This window comes from Sturnus vulgaris, chromosome 8, assembly GCF_052056855.1.
Source record: "Sturnus vulgaris isolate bStuVul1 chromosome 8, bStuVul1.hap1, whole genome shotgun sequence".
NCBI lineage: Eukaryota > Metazoa > Chordata > Aves > Passeriformes > Sturnidae > Sturnus > Sturnus vulgaris.
In genome coordinates this window covers 1,841,693-1,862,442 of record NC_142250.1, presented here as the reverse complement: position 1 = coordinate 1,862,442, position 20,750 = coordinate 1,841,693, and the positions used below count along the sequence as shown (strand labels likewise).

General features: G+C 45.9%; 1 protein-coding gene across 3 annotated transcripts; it reads right to left on the bottom strand.

The window, feature by feature from the left end:
- Nucleotides 1-5,171: 5,171 nt before the first annotated feature.
- Nucleotides 5,172-19,275, bottom strand: TSPAN15 (tetraspanin 15). Of its 3 annotated transcripts, none has more exons than XM_088168690.1 (8): nucleotides 19,249-19,275; nucleotides 14,756-14,941; nucleotides 13,410-13,484; nucleotides 12,160-12,255; nucleotides 10,584-10,700; nucleotides 7,812-7,859; nucleotides 6,303-6,419; nucleotides 5,172-6,052 (listed from the first exon to the last, which is right to left on the bottom strand). In XM_088168690.1, the coding sequence occupies exons 1-8, from the start codon at nucleotides 19,258-19,260 to the stop codon at nucleotides 5,900-5,902; spliced, it is 804 nt and encodes a 267-aa protein (XP_088024816.1). In that variant the 5' UTR covers nucleotides 19,261-19,275; the 3' UTR covers nucleotides 5,172-5,899. The 3 variants fall into 3 exon arrangements, with proteins under 3 accessions (XP_088024816.1, XP_014738825.1, XP_088024815.1); XM_014883339.2 differs by lacking the exon at nucleotides 19,249-19,275 and adding an exon at nucleotides 18,795-18,974; XM_088168689.1 differs by lacking the exon at nucleotides 19,249-19,275 and adding an exon at nucleotides 16,056-16,290.
- Nucleotides 19,276-20,750: the final 1,475 nt, after the last annotated feature.

The following is a 20,750-nucleotide window of genomic DNA, read 5'->3' as shown; positions in this document are numbered from 1 at the left end:
GCTCTGTTTTGCCATTCCCCTGCTCCCTTCCCCACATCTTCACATCGCTGTGGGGCAGGCGTGGTGCCCCATGGCAGCTTTCCCCAGCCATTCCTGCCCAGCTGCACACACCCCAAGCCACCACCCCTCTCCCAGCCCTTCATCCAGAGCTGGGCTCCATCTGCCAAACTCCTAACCTTTGATTTGGAGCCTTCTCCTGCCCTGCACTACCGCAGTGCTGAGTATAGTACGATTTTATATCCAGATGGGACCATCTGCTTGCCCAAATCCAGGTGTACAACGAACCTAGGGAGCCCACGAGCAGCGCAGCCCCTCCTGCCAGCCCATGCCAGGACCTCTGTAAAGCTGAGCACCCAGCCTAGCTCCTGCATCTCAATTTTAAAAATCGTGTATTAGCAACAATTAAAAAAAAAAAAAATCAATGTAATTTCACACAAACTGCAGTGGTTTATCTGCCCAGCTCTGCGAGACAAGTTACCACCAGCCCGCGTGTGTGATTTTGCCGAGCCACAATTTAAACCCATGCCAACAGGTTGCAGTGGGAGAAAGGCAATGATCTCAGGGCAGGTAACAGCAGGGAAACCTCGAAGCAGTCGCCACCTGCGTGCAGCCAGAGCATTGTCACCATCTGCCCCAGCTGCAGGGAGGGGAGCAGGACCAGCCCTGCCCATGCAGCTGGGCTTGAGCACGGCCTGGGGGGGGGGATGCTCCAGCCCAAGTCCTAAAGGGTCCCACCAGATTTCTGGGTTTTATCAGCACCCTCTTCACTGTCAGGCAAGCAGCCCCAGTTACCCCCGGCAGGTCCCAGATTCCGGCGTTTTTTGGGGTCTCTGGCTCCAGCAAAGCCCCCGTGCTCAGGGATACATTATCTGACATCCTCTCATCATCTGACATCCCCTCAGTCCGGGGGCTACACCTCCCTCCCCCAGCTCTTCACCGTAATCCCCACCATTTTCCACCATCATTTAAGTTTCTGAAGTAATTTCTTTTTTTCTTTTTTTGTCCTTTTTTTTTTTTTAAAAAAAAAAAAAAAAAAGAAGCAAACCATCTACCATATGTTCTCCCCTGAAAGGGGCAATTGTTAACAGATCATTAAAACACCGTGGCGAGTGCTCTGAGATTCCTTCCCTCAGTCTTACGCATTATCCCGTCTCTGTCACCCTTTCAATGCGGCTTTGAGGGCTCTGCTTTTCTAACTTCCTTCTCCGGGGGGGAAAAAGAAAAAAAAAAAAAAAAAAAAAAGAGAGAGAAAGAGCCACTAAAATGACCCTCTTCACAGCTCTCCTCCTTGCTTTTCAATGTCTTTGGCGACACCCAGCAATAATTGGGGCGGGGGGCTGGCGTGCCGCTGCTGCTGTCACCGGGCTGGGGGTGGCAGGGCCACATCCTGCCCCGTTCCCGAGGTGCCAGGGTTGGGCTGGCAGGATGAGGGGTGGCAGGGGTGCTGCAGGCAACCCCTCCTTCCACTGCTTGTCATGGGAGGCTCAAGGATGGCATCCCAGCCAGGCTGGTGCTGTCCCCGCTCCTGGCGTGGGGCTGTGGGGTGACCCCAGGACACACACGTGTCAGACACAGCATTCCTCAGAGACCCTCTTCCCTCAGGTAAACCGGGTGCTTTCAGCTGCACAAATGCATTTGATATAATGCTGTAATATAAATAAACTAAGAGCTGGCTGGGAAGTGAGCTAAGCCCTGAGATGGAGTGGTTTGAGCGGCTTGGATATTTCACCTCCCTTTCCTGCAGAACTAACACTATTTTAGGAAATGCCAAATGATGGGAAGATGGAGATCACGGAGAGGATGGACCACTTCTGCCTGAGCAGCAGCCTTGGCTTGAGGGACACTCCCTGCAGGCTCTGCACTCCTGTTATCAGGAGGGACAAGGCTTTTGGAACTCACACAGAAGCTCCTTACCTGCATCTTCTCCCCTTCCACCACGGATTTGGCCATTTCTCCAGAGGACTACTCTCCCTGACTCATCCAGCTGCACAATTTGCACCTCTGCTCTACTCTCCCAGCAGCCAGCACAAGGCCCTGTGAATTTGCACTGGACCGTGCTGCATGGCACCAGAGAGAGCACAACACAAAGAGGGGGAGAGGCAGCTGTCCCAGTCAGCAAAACCCAGTTAGGCTTGAAAAAAAAAATCCACAGAAACTTCAAAGCCTGCACACAGGCTTCTCCAAGAACTGATATCCCAGAGCAGCTTTAGGGACCTCAGAGGGCTCATTGCCCTTCAGCCAACAGGTTTTTCTCCAAACCCCTCGGGGTTTATTTTAACCCAGCAAGGTGCAGCCTGGAGCTGGAGGAGATGATGCTGCTCTGCTTTGCCTCTGCCCTGAACAGGTCCCACTGCAGAATCCCTGAGCATCCTGGCAACACTGAGGCAAAGCAATGCTCACCTGGTGCCAGGAGCTCCTTGTGCTTCCCCAGGGAGCCCATCCCAGAACCCCTGGTGCTGACCCACGAGGAACCTCCAAGCAGGTTCCGAGCCCTGTGATGGGGTTGGGATCAGAAAAACAATGCCCAGAAGGATGAGGTGGCTTTGTCCTGGTGTGCACATGCCAGGCAGGTCGGCTCCTCTCTTCTCCTTTCCAGGAACGGCAGCTTTCAGCTCTTCATCAAGGACAAAACTTTCCACAGAAATAAAAGCATCTCCCTCAAAGGAGCAGGCTGGAAATCCCAATTTCCTGAGGGCATTTAACAGCTGCCTTTACCGAGGGCTCTGAACGCTGCTGCAGGGGAAAAACTTCATCCCTTAGAGCTGCAGAGACAGACTCCGGGCCAGGAGCTGAATCCAAACCCAAGCAGAGCTTTCATCCCGAGGGCACAAACAGACGGAGCCGTGTCAGTTTTAAGCAGCCCCGAGTGTGATTCTGACAAGACAAACAGCAGCACTGCCCTCCCCCAGGACATTAAATGAGGATGCAAACCCAAAGCAGTTTCCGTGCCACTCGTGTTCCTGTGGTCGAGGTGATGTTCCTGGCCCAGCCCAGCCCACGGGATCCCGGCAAACTATTTTTTTCCTTACCAAAAATCAATTCCTGAACCCACACAGGGACCTTTGAATAATCAGCTGGTGCAGAAAAGCCGTGAACGCTGGGAAGCCCTAGGGAAGAAAAGAGCTTTAGGAAGACAAATCTACGAAACAACTTTTGGCTACATAGCTTTTACATCTGAAACGCTGATGTTTTTCCCCATCAGGGGGAAATTAGCTCATCCCACCTCTGAGGAATGAAGGTGAAGTTGTAGCCAGCTGTATCCTGGTTACCTGGTTATCCATCCCAGGAACAGATGATAATCCCTGCAGAGGTTCGGCGCTATCAAAGGATTTCCTCGGAATTTGTGCCTGTACAAAGCAGCAGAGCAGGGGAAAGAAGAAACCCTGGTGCCGTAGGGAGGCAGAGGTTTAATTCCCAGCGAGCAGAAATTTAATTAGTGCTCTGCGGTATCCATACCAGCAGAGGGAGACCTGCTCGGCATTTCTGCTCTAATTTCTGCGCTAATTAAAGATAAAGATTAAAGTGCACAGAAACTGTACTGATGCCCCAGCCGGGCACCCAGCTCGCCAAGTGCAGCACCCGAGTACTGTGCCAAGTCTGGGGTATCGGGAAATAGAGAGGTAAATCCCTTTTTCTGAATGGTGATGCAAAGCAGGAACCCGTGGAGCACGAACCGCTGGCAGCTCTCAGTCGTCAGAGCACTTTAAAATTGCGCAGAATAATCCATAGCCCCGGGAATTTGGGGAGCTGTCTCAGTCTTTTAAGGAGCATTTTCTTAAATGAGGTTAAGGATGCATCTGTGAGGAGCAGGCCACAGCTGTGGCTGCTCCTGCCAGGAGGCAGGGATTCAATTAGATCAGCATCCTTCACCCATCTGAAGACAATTTTCTCATCAGCTCTCTGGAAAAGGCAGCTGAGCAGAGAATTGCTGCATCTCTCCTCCCAATAGGCATCATCCCTTCCTCCAGTCACCATGGCCTGTGAAGCCAAGAGTTGATTTCCTCAGATCCTAGGGAATGGGAAGGGTCAATCGTTTTTGAATCCATCATTTATTAAACGAAATCACACATGGTTTGCTTTGTGATTGTCAGGTTGACATCACTCCCACCCAAGCACCAGGGTGAACGACACTGGAGATGGCTGAAAATTCAGTACAGCCCACAAATTTTCTTCTGAAGGGATAAATGCTCTCTTGTATCCCAAAATATCCTCCCCGTTTCATTTCATTTAAACCACTTGAAATTTAACCACAGTGGCTTCTGTCACCTCTTGTTTTCTGGGCTACCTCATATTTCACATCAACCCCACATTTACAAAACACCATCAGAAAAAAAAAAAATTACTTTTGTCATCAAAGGAGAACTGCCTTTGTTATCCCCACCTTCCCAGCCCAGTCTCTGCTAAAAACCAACTTCAGCCTCAATTTTCAGCTCCATCCTGCCAAGCTGCTCCTCCTTCCTCTCTTTGTACACAAAAAAACCCACCCTTAAAACACACCTTGCTTCCTAACTTAGCAGTTCTGCACATTATTCGAGGCAGAGAGCAGGAATATTTGTGTAAAATGAAATAATTAGTAGCCATGTGCAGGGCCCAGCGCTAGAGTGTGCTGTGCTGCCCGTGCTGGACTGGGATCTCTCTCCCTAGAAACCACCAGGAACACCAAAGAACTGGGTGAGTCCTTTTCTGACTCCTGGAAACACATAAAGTTTGCTCAGAAATTCCTGGTGAAGGCAGGGAGTTAAGCAGCAAACGCTGAGATTTGAAGAAACCAGAAAAAAATGTCCAGGACAAGGAAATTTTTTTTTAAAACAACAAAAAAGGGCAACAAGGAAAGAATAAAATCAGGTGTTGCCCTGTTTTTCTTTGTGGAGTGTTCGAAAAGCAGAGATTTTTCACTCAGGATATAAACCTGCTTTATTCTCATCCTGACTTTGGTTTAATTGAAATATTATGATCGTCAGGTTTTGCATTTTGCCCGCAGGTCCGGCTGGGGCTGGAGAGACTGCAGAGAAATGCTCAGGACAAAGGAACACCAACAAAAACCCCAGAGCTTTTGGTGGATGGACTAAGAGAAGCAAGGGAGGCACAGATGTTCAGATTCTGGCACCCAAGCCAGAATCACAGCTCTTGCTACTTCTACCTTTTGAAATAAAAACCATTTTAAACAAAACCCATGTGCTGCATTTTTTATTTTTTTTTAAGAAAACCGACTCATTGTTTTTATTTCAACAGTAAATTTTAGAAACATCTTGACATACAGAACTCCAAAAAAATATAAAGTCATCAATCACTTAGTTCATTTACTAAAGGGGAAAAATACAGTACATCCAAGACTCAAACATCCTGTACAAAAAACCAGACAGTAATAAACTGCATTAAAAAAATCGATCAAGCAGTACCTGACTGATTTGACATTGGCATTTGCCCCAATATTAAAAGGCACAGAAGACTGAGCAATGAAAGCGATCGGCATCACATCCATTATTGTCAGTAAATTCATCATGATTAGCACAAAACCCCTTTATCAAACACATGTTTAATATCCACCACGTCGATCAGTAAGAAATCCCTCCGGAAGGAGTAAGAAAAGAAAGCTGGAAAGGGACGAGCATAGACACAGAGACCCCCCCCCCTAGATGCAAAGAAATCCTAGAAATCGACGTCGAAATCTTCTCCATTTTTTTTTTTTTCCTGGCTGTTCCATCACTCAGCAATCACTCTGAAGGAGATGCAATGATCCACAGACCCCCCCCCTCCAGCAGCGCCACACGGGGCCCCCTCTGCTGTGCCCTGGGTGTCACCCACTGCTGGCTGCTTCACCACCCCACGGTCTGGAGCAGCCAGCAGGCACCAAAAGCTGCTGGGTTTGCCTGGTTCCAGCTGCGCTTTGGGCTCCCCATCACCCCGGGTAGCACATGCAGCAGCCAGCCCCGGCCAGCTCGGGGGCGGCTCTGGGGCGCGGGTCTCCGAAGAGGCTCTCGCTCAGTTTGTGCTCCGTGATGATGTCCTCCACCCTGGTGATGTACAGCAAGGACAGCAGCACTCCCACGAACTGCCAAGGGAAGGGAGACTCGGTCAACAACTCGAAAAAAAAAAAAAAAAAATTTAAAAAAAACCGACCCCAAGCAAAAGCAGATCACCTCACCAAAATCCCACAGCGCCGTCGAGGAGATGCTACTGAATTACCAGAATGCCACCCCAGCTCACCAGTTATGTTAAATTCCAGAAGAAAATTATGGTTATAGCCAAATGAGATTTCACACAGCCACAAACCAGGTGCTGCCTCTCAGGTGAACTCTTACCTGGGGCAGCAGTATGCCGAGCAGCACTCCTGCCATGATGGTGTAGTTGTCCAAAAACCAGATGAGCACGGCGTTCGTGCACCCTCGGACATAGATCACGTCCTGAACGCTCAGGCGCTGCAAAATACCGCAGTGAGGGTTCAGCTCCACTGCTGGGGGACACGTGTGGCACCTCAGGACTCAGGCAGGTAGGTCTGCTCTGCCTCCCCACCTCTTTAAACCCACCGAGTTTCACACAGACCTCATCACTAACTCCTCCGTCTGCTGTCAAGCCACACCTCAACAAATCGCTCTGCTTTTCAAAAGTTATTCTACACCTGAGTAAGTTATTTCGTTGTCTTAAACCTGCCTGCTGCAGCTATTTTTCGGCAAGAATTCTCATTTAAGACCACTTGGAAAGCAGAGAAGTCCCTCTTTAGCTTTCATCTCCGCTCCCAAGTTGGAAACGCAGCAGCGGAAAAATATAAATTGCGGACCGAGTGCTTTGCAAAAAGACCCTAAAAAAAGGAGAGGAACAAGAGGATTTCGGATTCAGTCCTGCAAGCTGTGCTGCTCCGTGACCCCAGCCCATAATATGGAAAGCACTTGAGGCTGCAGAGGGTCCTAAGCAGATGAATGGGGCGAAGTTAAGCACATGCTGAAGTGCTCCCTCTCAGAGCCCGGCTGGAGCGTTCAGGTGATTAAGCCACAAATCAATGAATCTAAATGAAGGCAAGTTGTATTTAGAGATAACCGGTAATCCCAAAAACCAACAACCGAGGCTGGCATTGTGCTCCAAGTGCCTCAAATGAGCCGGGGAGAGGAGTTTTCTCAGAGCAGCCCCCGCCCTGCCCCATCCCAGCAATCCAAAGCCAGGAGTGGGGAACGCAGGGCAGATCCAATTACCGATTTCCCTCCTTAATCACTCTGCCATTACTGCCTGGAGCTGGCAGTCCCTCCTCTGGAGTCACTGGGGCTGGGAAGGCCGAAGGAGGAGACTCCATCCCACTCCTGGAGGGAGGAGAAGGCATCCAACACAAGCAGGGAAATCACACTGCTCTTCCAGGAATACCTATCACAGGCTTTAAAATAAAACACCCACTCCTGGGATATGAAATACTTAGAAACAGCTAAGTTGGCTTTTATCAAGGCCAATTTTACTCAGTGAGAAACTGTGGCTTCTAAGTACTGCAAGCTCTCCCCAGCTCAAAGTCAGTGCTTCAAATGTTGAAAGCAGCTTTTTTGTGCATTAATTGTGCAATTAGCTTGGGGAAGTCGTCAACAAACAAGGAATCGTGGAAACTACAAAGAAGGGAAGCTACACAAATCAAACAAGATTAGTTTTTCCTCATATATGGTAATTATTCCAGGAAAAAAAAAAAAAACAACAAAACATTTTAATTGCTGATTTTACCTCCTGGCAGATTAAAGCACATAGAAAACACTTTTATAATAGACTAAAAAAAAAAAAAAAAAAAAGCAGAGAAGCAGCACCCTCTGCCATGACAGGGTGGGCACTGGCTCTGTTACCTCTTGGTCAATGGTTTTGTATCCACACATGGTGTTGATAATGTCTGTCTGAAAAGAAAACAACAAATATGAACTGCAGCAGGAAACTAAAATCACAAAAATATTATTTTTACTCTGTGTTCACCCAGCTCACACAAAAGCAGTGACAGGGTTATTTCCCAGTCCAACACCAGCTTGTCCTAGCAGCCCCAGGGACAGATTTAGTTAAAGTCTATGTGATTTTAGAGGAGTGAGTATCGTCAGTGTGTCACAAGGCATCTGAACCATTTCTGTCCAACAACACCAACGTGAGCTGTGACAGAGCTGTGTGACACAGCTGTTCCCACAGAATGAACAGCTGGATTTCCTTTTAAAGCCATAATAACTTAACACACCTTATTACTAAAACCAGGGGTTAACACGGCCTTCATGCCAAGACGATGACAAATACAAGCTCAGAAATCTCTTCGGTTTCAAATCACTTCCAATGCTATGAATGCTTTTTACAAGACTAAATTCACAATATTCATGCAACACCATTATATACATGAACATAAATCCCATATATTTTAAAGAGACTGAGTGCTTGCATTCACCACAGATTATTTGCACATTTTCTGTAGCCATGTAATGCCTTCTGTGGGTTCCAAGGTTCTACCTCCAAAGCCTGGAAAAGCCAGCCTGAAAATATCATCCTACACTTAAAAACCATCCCATGTAAAAACCCACTGGCATCAAAGGAAGCAGTGAACAAAGCCAAAGACATGGAGGAAAACGAGAAGTTTTTAAGCCCTCAAAGAGCTGGGCTCTCACCTTTAACACACAACTGTGTGACAAACAAGGTTTTTGCACATTCCTAGAAGAAAAAGCTCAGACTATTCCACCGGGCTGCTGTAAAACTGTGTGGGGTACCCACGTGCCAACCACAGGTAATAAATAAATACATTTGGAAGTCAATATCAATATTAGGCACCAGCGTGTTGTGCTGGCTGTGAGTGATTCCATGCTCCCAAAACTGCTGAAGAGTGACACGTGGTCACTCCCAAAATATGTGACCACAAGGAATGCAGTCCCATCTCTTAACTTGAAACACAGAATTTGCTAACAGGATGTCCTGGTGTAAGCAAATGTATGCAGAGGAGATAAATCCATTGGAAACGGAGGATTATAGGCACTTGGGACTAATTTCTATCTGCTGCACTAGTGTAAGTCTTTAATAAATAATTTGATTTAAACATGGGTCCTTTAGAGCCCCCCCCAGTACGAGCTGGCTCGTGTTAGCAGGAGGTTTTCACAGAGGATCAGAATCCAGGCACAGACATTAGCAGGAGTTTTCCATGACTACAAAGCCCATGAGTAATCACAAACCATATCTGTAGCTCTCCACGACAGAAACCAGCCTGTATTTGGAAGGATTTGTCAAACACACAAGATTGATGCATCTCCTGGTTGTTTTTTTCCCCCCCAAGGCAGGCGTGCACAGCATCTCCCTGCTGCAGAGCCACCAGCCCTCACCTACTGCAGCACCTGGGTGAGCCACACTCCAATTCAGGGCTTCTCCCTGCCTTTCAATTAATTTCCTTAACACTTTTGGGCTGCAAGCAGCTTAATCTCCCCCCTCCCCAGCTGTTCAGTGACTATACTCCCCATTTTTCCCCAGAAAAGTTTTTATTTCAGTGCTTCCCCTTTCCTGAAGGCAAAACCCTGAGCTGTTCTGCTCCATCCAGCTGCAGATTCTTCCCCTCGGACACCTAAGACTCAAATCGTTCAGCTTTGGTTTCTGAGAATAAATCAAAGCCCATCACGGATTTATACAGAGCCATTCCCGCCCACCCAAAGCGTGTGAGCACACACAATAAACACCTTCCCGTGGTACACATTTCTCAGCAGCACCCAGCAGGATTACTGACACAACCATTGCATCTATTTTTTCCTTTTTTTTTTTTTTTTTTTTTTTTTTTAATTAAACAGCCATGCTCAAGGCAGATGTTGAAGGGGCAGCCCAAACCAGGCAGCAGCAGGATATCCATCATGAGCTCAGCTCTTACACACACCCAATTTCTCTGTCGTGTGTTCAAACTGGAGACCAAAACCCAGCGAGGCAGGGACTGCCTGTACTGGAGCAGTTGAGGAATTCATTATCAAATTCAGCATTACATGCATCCTTTAAATGCAGAGCAGTGAATTACAGAATTAATTATAATTAAAACACATTTGCAGGAAAATCAACCCCTGCTCTTAGTGCTGCCAGCACCAGTTAGTTCATCCCAGACTGAGAAATTGGTTCAGACTCCAATCCTTCCAGGACTTTAGATTTTATCCCTGTTTTCAAGGACAGGTTGGGGCAGACCTGTACCCACAAGCTTGCCCTGACCCTGAGGTCAGTTGCTCTCATTTTTGGATTATTCTGGTGATGACGAGGTCATTCTCTTTGGTTTTCAACTCACACAGCAGCTGGATCACATCACTCTGACCCCCACCCACAAAAGCCACCAGGTCCCAGGCTTCCTGGGAAAACTGGAGCTGCAAACCCTGGGGAAAACACCAGCAAAACTGAATTTTAAGCAGCTCTGGTTCAGGTGAGCCATGAGATTAGTGGAGCTCCCACCATCCCTTCTGGGGCTGGGAAGTGGGGCAGTAAAAATGGACCACAGCCAACACATCCAATCCATTATTTTCTCCCTTTCAAGCTGTCATGACCCACAGATCCATTAGGGGAGGAAAGAACCCGTTTTGCTTCACTTCTAACCCCAGACTTGCTGAATTCAGGCACCTTTTAAAGCCAGAACTTACCTTATTTCTGATGCAGCAAGTGTAGGGCACCCCACAAGCCAGTGGTCCTGGAGCTGCACAGTTGTGGTACACATTTTGGGACCAATCTCTATAATCCTCCCCACCACAGCACTTAAACTGGAAAGAGAAGAAAGAAAAAATAATAAAGACACAAAACTCAATGATCTTAAAGGTCTTCTCCAACCTAAATGGTTCTATGATTCCAAAAAGTAAAGGGAAAAGAATTATTTATACCTTAAACTCTTTAAACAAGTAGAAAACAAAGTAAGAATAAAACAATTTTAAAAGCCCTGAGCGACCAAAAAATTCTGTCATTTTATCAGCAAGGCATGCATGAATGCATATGAGAAACACAATTCAAAAGAATTAAAGATAATATTCCTCTGTCACACATTGAACTATAACCAAGGGTGCCAAAGCAAAGTGCCAAGTTCCACCTCCCATCTTTTCTGAATTGAAAAATTCTCTCTGCAGCTCTGGACATCATTAAGAACTGTTTTCACACTGACTCCACCTTGACCTGTAATCCACCTCTGCACTTGTTTTAAGGATTATGACTACATTTCCAACTGGATCTAAAAGACAAAAACGTTGCTACGAGGCATAAATTCGTCTCACCAAAACATTGTGGGTGTAATTTAGAAGAACTGAAAGCTGGCAAACAAATGCTGCAAGTTTACGCTGACTTAATATAAATATTCACTTTATAATTTAAACCGAGGGAAAAGGAGGAGTTCATTTAATTTAACTAACGTGTAAGCTCGCTGCGTGTACCCATAATTTTGGGCAGTGCATGGAAACTTTAAAGCATTATGAAGCCTAATGACAAAATTTCCTCAGGATGGTCTGCTTTTGACAGACTTTCCATGCTAACTTTGTTTTTCAAAGCAGGCTGCCATCTCCATAACGATGTCCTAGAACACATGTATCACTTCCTAAGTCAATTTTTTTTTTTTAATAACCATTACTTGGCATGGTCATGGACAACACATGGGCCCTGACATCACATTTCTGAACACTTCTTGCTTCTTCTACAAAGCACTGCATGGCAGAACTCTTCAATAACCCAATAAACATTTCAACAGACCAGCCTCATTAAAATAAAAAAAAAAGGCTGTGAGTCAACCCCACGTGCCATTAAGTAATGCCCAGCTGGGCTCACCACACTTTCTGAATTTTAATTACAGGTAGAGACTCTTCCACTGGTGTTTCCTTCCAACATCCACCTCGTTAAAGAGCTCTGTGCATGCCCTCCAGCAGCCAGGCTGAATTTAGGCTGAATCCACCTGTGGGGCCACCACAAACCAAAACAGGTTTGTAGGATCTGACCCTGGGCATTGGAATTGCACCTGCCAAGGCAAAAGCTGCATTTTGGCCCTCTCTCTTTTTGCAGTGATGTAAAGAGGGTTTTAAATGCCAGCTGGAATGCTGGATGAGCCCTGACCTCAGAAGCAGCACCACAAGAAATGACACACGAGATGTCATCCAACTTGATCGTCACATCACTGGAAAATCTCAAAGCTGCTGCTGAGTTAGTCCAAGGGGGGAAAAAAAACAACAAAAGAAACCAACAAACCTGCTTTTGAACAGAATCCATGATGTTCTTGAAGTCTAAATCATCGTAGTAATTCTCAATCCCTCTTCTAATGTTATCATTCAAAAATTTGATTGTCTAGAAAGCAAAAGGAAAACAAGATTCATGGGTTGCACAATATGCACAGAATTAGATGAGCAGGTTAAAGTGACAAGTGTAACTGATGAGCACAAAAGGAAAGGCTTTTTTCTCTAAAAAAAGAAAGAAAGAAAAAAAAAACTAAAACACTGGTTAAAACCAAATTTTAGCACAGCAAATTCAGGGACTAATCACAACCAGAATGTAACAACTTTCCTTTCAATCCAGCTGCTGATTGTTAAACAAAGTTAAAGCCTTACAGGTCAGAAAACCTGAAACACACCCACTCATCTTCTCAGTATTACAAACTGCAACACTAACAAACCAACCAGAATAAAAAGATGATATAAGTGATGAGAAATAATACAGGACCCTCCTAACTGGTCAAGAACCTCATTTAGACTCTACAGATTTGAAAAGGAAGTAGAGGAAGAAATGGGAAAAATGCACATGACACTCAAAACAAACAGGACTTAAACAGAGGCTACTACCCAAAGCTTCCATAAATATTTTCTTGTTCTCCACATAAGAACCCAAACTTCTCCACTAACCTTGAAAAACAAGGGAAGAAACCTGTCCCTAAGTGTAGCTGTCCTGCTGTAAATTGAAGAATACATATCTAGTGCTTGCCACAGTGAATACATTCATGTTTTAAATCTTTTATAACTGAAAAAAAAATAACCTGGTGCTTTCTGTGCAGAAAAATCAGGGGTTTAAGTTACAGCATGCTTGTCAATGATGGAGTGTGCTATAGAAATTAGGTATGCTGCTTATGGATGTGGGCAGGGGAGGGCTGCCCTTTAACTGAGGCAAAACATTTTTGGCCACTAAAAAACAAGAGTCTGCAAATCCATCTGGAAACTTCCCAAATTAGCAGTCAGACCCAGATGGCAAAACAGAAGAAGGCATTTTGTCATGCACAAAGAGCTGCAAACTCATTCTGCCTGCACTGCACATTTGTAGCCACCAGATTTTCTCCAAGTTTGTTAACCTGGAATTGGTCTCCAGAATGGTGAAAAAAACCTCACCGTGGCTGAGCCCTGAAAAGCCTGGACCTGCCTCCAGAGCTCCATCACTGAGTGCCCAGGTGACAACTTGAACAGCTGCTTTTCACCACAGCTGGATCCTCCCGAAGCCTGAAGCGAGCAGCTCACCTGGTTCCTGAAAATCAGGGCCACCACTCCACCTGTCAGCTCAATCAGCAAGCAGAGCCCAAGGATGTACATGAACTGCAGGAAAACAAGGGCAAGTGAGTCATTAGACAGAACTCCAATTACTCTTTCAATTAGTTCCCTCAAGTCTAGCATTCAGTTGCCAATAGGCTTGGCTTTCAGCATGGCATTTTAAAGGAAAACATGAAATTATGGGTTTGTTCTTATAAAACTGTCAATGCCATGAGAAAGCCTTTTTTCCTCACTTAAATTATTCTGGGTTTTGCCCAACTGGCAAGCACGTTATTTTTCTGCTCTGAACAAACTCAAAACCATTAGATGTAATTATCCTGCCAAGACACTTCTTTCCACAGCAGCATCCCAGAGCAGCATTTTGATGGACTGCTACCAACCACACCACACTTCACGTTTTTTTATGCTTCCTACAAAACCAGAACTCACCCGTTACCTTTCAATTTGTGGATAAAGCAGCACAATTTAAGATAATCCCAACCACCTTCTATCACATTGCCAGTGATAAATCAAAGCAGAATTCCAGGCTTGGTACTTTTCAGTGTGTTGCTTCCCATATTTATTTGCCTGTGCATACACACGTGCTCACAAATGCACTCACACACACAACCACGTGTGTAAAATGTGAAAAACGTGAAGAAATCCATTGCACTGTGAGAGAGCTGCAGCATGCCAGCACTTGACATGTTTTTCCAACCCTTCAGGCATAAAAGATGGGTGTAAAGTAAATTCAGGTCTGCTGTTTAACAACGAGCTTCATCAGGAGTGATGAAAATACCTGAAAATAATCCCTAATGCTCTCCTCTGAAAGCTGCTTTAACTTCTGTGCTCTCAGTGTCAGGAATTCACCAGGCAGGTGAATTTATCTTTTCTCCTGATAAATCTGGCATCAGGGACTTGCTTTGTGGAATACCCAGCTGGGTTTGCTACCAGAATGGGAACAGAAAATGTCCCCAGCATCTGACACACCACCACTCTCAGTGGGAAAAGTGAGTAAAATTCCAGTACAACTTCAAAACCCACGGTTATTTCTGCCTTGGCCCTCCATAACAAACCACATTTTTAGCATTTTTTGAGACATGACAAGGCCAGGTTGGGTTTTGAGCAGCCTGGTCTAGTGCAAGGGCTAGGGACATAAAAAGTCCCCTCCAACCCAAACTCTGTGTGACTCTGTGCAGGTGAGAACAAACTTTGCACTCTTTAGTTTTCATCAGTCACATGTGCAGCTTCCATCTGCAACCACAGGAATTTCCCTAAAATTCACCTTTTCAGAGGCACCGGGGAGAAAAAGAAGGAATAAAAATCCCAACACTTACTGCTTGCAGAAGGCATAAATTGTCTCTCAGAGAAGCCAGCACACCCACAAAGGAGACCAGGAACATTACAATGCCCAAAAGTATTAAAATAATTGCTGGGGCTAGAAAGGCACTTTCTAGAGTTTTGTACTTCTGTCTTTCAATTTCTGCATAAATCCCAACGCCGAGGACCAGGGCTCCAATCAGCTGGAAGGGAAGCAGAGCAGAGCACGGATGTTACTCCTTCTCCCAGTAAACACAGAGATGACAGCCTGTGAGCACACAGGAACCTGGCACTGCTCACTTCAGGATCCACTATAAACAATGAAACACTCAAAGCACAAGTTTGGATTTAAAAATAAAAAAATAAAAAAATAAAAAGTCAAATAGTAAAGCGAAAAAAAAAAAAATGAAACTCGTTCATTTCAAAAATATGTTTCATCATGTTTTAACATTCTGGATATTAAACTAATCAAAATATACATCATTGCCTGAATGTAATTTATTACCCATCTGAGATCACACATATCACACATATGAGCAACTGCCATGGCATTAATGACACTCCTCTGGGTGTCTGTCCTTCCTTATAGAAATATACAGAAATATAAATATTTCTATCTATTTGTCCATAAATACACAGAAATATAAATATTTCTATCTATTTGCCTATAAATACATAGAAATATATATGTGCCTCTAAGAGAACACAGTTTCTAAGCTGGTCTGCAAACAGCCTATCTGTCCCTTCAAATTAACTCCTACTGTATTAAATACAGTCAGGTATTTCCTGTATCTCCACTCCTCCTGCCATCAGGAGAAAGGCATCAGATTAACAACTTTAAAAAAAAAAGATTTAACAAGGTAAAGACATTTCAATCAAAATAATTAGTTAAGTCAAAATCATTTGGTATTAAAACCACGGTGTGCTGCAAATCACTTTGAATTACGCTGAATTAATTAGAATTCAAAATAGCCCACGATACTTAATGACAAAAATCGCAGTGGAAAAACTTTCCAAGAGCCAGCCACATGGTCAGGGAAGAGACCAGGCACAAATCAATCATTTTGGCAATCTGATAAACACCACTCCCCTTTCCTGAGCTGACATTTCCACAGGAAACACGAGTCTGCTCTCTGCACACCAATGCTTCTTAATTACACTTCTTAATTTTTAATTTCACTTCTGAATTTTGGATATGGCACAGTATATCCCACACAGGGGGCTGGAGGGACCCATGATGTGAGTTATGAGTTCAGGAGCCAAACTGTTGAAATACTTTTTTAATTATGGGATATCTTAAAATAAATAGCAACTTACTGGAAGTTCTTGATTTTCTGTGGAAATGAATGACGACACCAAAGGATAATATGCAGGGGATGCCACCAGTTTGTCATTTAAAGAGATAAAATTCTCAGAAGAATTTTCACCCATAAAAATGAAATACATTGAAGCTATTTATAAAGCAACTTAAAATTTGACCAAATTGAGAGTAACCCCCAAAACCAGATTCTCCTGCAAACACTGAAGTGCCTTTAACAACAATAACTCTTGCCTGGTAGACTCCTTGTTTAAAAAGAAAAGAAAATAATAAATAAAGAAACACTGGACACAAACCACAGGTATTAAAGCTTGACAGGGATTATCAGAATTTCAGAGGAGCGTTGTTTCAAGACTAGAACTTTTTACTGAAATGTCCTTTTCTTAAGCACAGTTTTCTCATCAAAACATTAAATTTCAGGGGGCTTTTGACTAAAAGGTGCCTGCAAGTAAAATACCTTAAGACCTTAAGATACATAAATACATATAGCATTTTTATGTACACATATCTTCACCCCACATCCTCCAAGATTTAAGTTGCCATTCTCTCCTCTTTTCTTAAGCATTTAATAAAAACCTTTTAAACCTTTAATACGGCCAAGCCAACAGCAGAATTTACTCATGGCAAGCAGATGTGCTAAGCCAGCAGCCATCCCACTTCCCTGATCTGTGCTCTCCCTTCCTGAGCCTGGGGAAGGGGAACACAACCCCTATGGACACAGGCACTGTTTACATCCTGCATCCTTCACAACAGCTCCCAATTTGGCAATTCCAGCTGTGTACTCAGGAAAAAAATCAACTGCCCTGACTCACACTAAATGAGCATCACCAGCAAATACCAGGGGATTTCTCTGGGGCTTTTGCACACACAGAAGCTGCTTTCCCAAGAGAAAGGAGAAGCCTTTGTTTATCTATTTATTTATAAGCAGAAGCTTTAACCCTGTATTTACAGTTCTTTTTCTTAAATAAAGCTCAACAACAGCAACTTCTGTTTAAAATGTTGGGTTTTTGTTTCAGCTGGGAAGTTGCAGACAGTTTTTAAAAAATCCTGTGGGGGACAGGGGAAGACCTCAAGGCCTGTAGCTAACATCCCCTCCAACACTTTAATTTCCTTTCTGCTCTGGATAAGGCTGCTATTTAACTCCTGGGGACTCAAATCTGGGACTTCATCACTCACAAAGTACCAGGGGAACTGCAAGAGCAGGGAGGGAATGGAATGAACTCAGCACCCAGCAGGTCAAAGCCCCAACCAGCATCACAAACATCACAAACCACCCCAATACTCTAGAAAGGCAACACTCCCACTGCCAAGCTTTACTTCAATTTACACTGATTAAATAAAAAAAAATTAAAATGAAATGAAATAAAAAGAAATTAAATTAAATAACTGGACAGGAATAACAGTGCTGAAAAGAGAACTGGGCGACTGACATTTACATTTACAGCTGATGAGATCTGCTTTGCTCAGCTGGAATAAAAGAAAATTCCGAGCCCACACGCCTCACATGGAATGCTGCCCAGAGCCAGCCTGCCCAAAACAATTCCCTGTCATTCCCTGTCCTTCCTTCCCCCCCTGGCATCCCCCATCCTCCCCCTGCCAGAGCAAACCATCTCTCCCAACAAATGGAAGCTCTTTGCTCACAAACGAGGGCAGAGCATTGAAAACGCAGAGCGAGCAGCTACAAAGAGTAAATAAAAATCCTCGGGCTGCCTGAAAGAGGCTTTGTCCTCCGAGGGTGGTTTCAGAAGGGCTCTTTCTCTGCCACCAGATGAATGTTTACATCCCACCAGCAACGCTGCAAAAAAAAAAGGGGGGGGGTTTGAAAAATAACACGGCAAATGCGAATTTCCCTACTGCCAAACGCACAACCGCAGAATTGCTGTGGAGGAACACAGGGAGCACCAGGAGCCTAAACCCAAAGGTTGGTTTCTGTGCTAAGGAGGACAAAAGAAATCCCCAAATCCCCAAAGGCCTGAATTACACCCGATCACTTTGCGTTTCGTTAAATCATAGGTTGAATCTGGCACTCGCTATCAAACCTGGTGGATCTAAGCCTCTTCTCCCACGCTGCAAAGCAAAAGCCTTATGCTCCCAGCTGGTAAATACCGTGTCAGACAAAAACAGACCAGCCAAACTAGAAGTGGAAAAGCCAGACAGAAAAAGCACCTCTGACATCAGCACCACCTGAAGCCAGCATCTTCTTCCCGGTAGCCCAGAGCCTGAAAAAAGCACCTTGAAAAATCACGGTGCTTACAAAGAGCATTCGCAAAGGGCCCCAAAGGGCTCCTCCCAGCCCAGGGGGTGCCTGGTGTGGATTTACAGCACGTCAGAAGTCAGTGGTCACGGTCTGGACCCGCCACCTGGGAATCCCCGGCTTTACCGAACACCTGGATGAGCAGAGCAAGTGCCGCGCACCTGTAAGCCCTGTCCAGCCTCACCGAGCCGAGCCGCAGGAGAGGGCACAGGCAGCACACCGAGGAGTGGCGCTGGAGGGAGGGCAAAGGCTCACCTCCGAGCAGTGTTTGTCCCCCTCCCCTGCAGGGCAGAGCCGCGCTGGAAAGCGCACACGAACCATTTCCACCTTCCCAAGCTCCCAACCCCGGCGAGTCCCCATCCAACAAAACCAGTTTGTCACTCCCCGGGCAAGGACGGGGCGCTGCCAGGGCCGTGCCAGCCGCGGGAACATCCATTTAATGGCCTTTTAAAACCCGAGCCCTGCTCCCCCCAGCCCCGCTCACCCAGAACGTGGTGGAGTAGGTGATGAGGGTGAGCTTCAGGCACAGGTAGGAGAGCCGCCCGCAGTACCGCGCCCGCTCCGGGTCCCCCGCCGCCATCCTCCGTCCCTCCTTCCCTCCCTGCCTCCCTCCTTCCCTGCCTCGGCACCTGCCGGGCCCTCCGCCCCTTCCCGGAGCCCGGAGCGGCCGCCCCGACGGGCGGGCCCGGGGGCGCCGCCGCTTCCGGCCCCGGCTCCGGCCGCCCCTTCGCCTTTACTCTTCTCCTGGCTTCTTTCTTTCTTTTTTTTTTTTTTTTTTTTTTTTTTTTTTCCGCTCGGTCGGGATTAGCCCCGCGGCTGGACGGATATATCTGGCGTCTCCAACCGGAATCGGAGCCCTACGCGCATCCCCAAACCTCTGCCATCGCCATTAAAACAGCCGGGAAAACAACAACAACCAAAAAAAAAAAACACCCAACCAACACGGCCATGGGAAGCGCTCCGATTTTTGGTCGAGCATCCGAAAACACGGCAAAGCAGATTCCCTACACCAGCAGGAGGAAGCGCTGCCAGGGCGTTTGCATCTCTTTATGTCGCCCACGCGGTTGCACATGCAAAGAGGGTCACGTCTTGCCAGTGGCAACAGCCGCCGGGCGCATTGCTCATTGCATATTGCACATTGCTTATTGCATATCGCTTTTTTGCATTTTGCTTTTTGCACATTGCTGGCCACGCTTTGTGCCCGCGCCGACGCTCATCCGCTCCTCGCTGCCGTGGCAGTGGGTCCGTGCTGGGTCTGACACAGCGATCATGAACTGCAAACGCCATTCACTCCTCCGAGATGAAAAAAAAAAAGCCCTTTCAAGCCCGCGGTGCCCCACTCCTGTCCCACAAAGGGCTATTTTCCCCGCGGGGGGGAAAAAAAAAATCTCATTCAAAGTGGCAGACAACTGTCACAGAGTTGGTTGTTTCATCCTGGCCCGGAGCAGAGACAGATGGCATTGAAAATCAGTGTCTGGTGTCAGAGGAGATGAAGTGGGGCAGCATTCATCCTAGCAAAGAGACTGGAAAACCTCTGAGCTGTCTATGAGAACTGTGTAAACATTCAGCGGCACGTCATTTCTTTGGATCGTACAGGTCACCAAAATCTCGTTTCTAAAGGCTAAAAAATATCCCTGGATAATTCTGTTATAAAAAGTACCATTGGTATCACCTGCAGTGCTGCTACGTTCTGATTCTGGAAAACAATCCAGCCCAGGACACTCCCAGCGACAGAACAGCTCTTCACCTTTAATGTTTCTGACAGCAATACAGTGTCCTAGAGCATTCATCCTCTAAAATACCAACGACTCCAGTTTTCGGAGAGATTTGCAAACATCCCTGACACTCAGCAATGGCGTTCAGGCTGGAAATCCCATCACATACAGTTGCTGGGAATTAGTGTTTGTCACATGGTCTTCATGTCTCATGGGTGTCATTCACATCCAAGCATGTTCTTGTCACTAAGGCATCTTCTTTGTTTGAGTATTTAACTAAATTAGTTGTTGCAGTTTGACTTTTTTAATACCGCACCTCGTCCTCTGTGCTGATTCCTGCACGTAAAATTTCAGGGCACATCCTGCTGGATGGGGAACCTGAGTAAAAGACTATTTGTTTTCCTGTTGTTTTCCCTGGGAACTGAGTCAGTGTATCAAAACAGGTTCCTGTTATGAAACTGCGTGACAATAATTGAGTAATCCCTTTCTTTCTCTGAATCCCAGACTTTATCTATACAAATGACAAGATTTCTGGACACAATTGCAGTTCAGCAGCAAATGGTGTTTAAATTAAGATGTTATGAGCTGCCTAAGGGTCCGTCATGATTGTGTTCTCTCCCCCTCACCCCAGTGCAGCACAGGGCTGCAGTTTTCCAGTGAAGAGCCTGGCAGATTGTTCATTACAGCATCTGCTCCTGGGACCATCCAACAGCACAACTAGCAGC

Bases quoted from the DNA above. Each gene is read 5' to 3' on its own strand.
- TSPAN15 (XM_088168689.1), bottom strand. From the start codon at position 16,184: ATGTATTTCATTTTTATGGGTGAAAATTCTTCTGAGAATTTTATCTCT. The intron at 14,942-16,055 runs GTAAGTTGCTAT...CTTCCCTTCCAG, and splicing joins CAGAAAATCAAGAACTTCCA to CTGATTGGAGCCCTGGTCCT. The intron at 12,256-13,409 runs GTGAGCTGCTCG...TTTGCTTTCTAG, and splicing joins CCCTGATTTTCAGGAACCAG to ACAATCAAATTTTTGAATGA.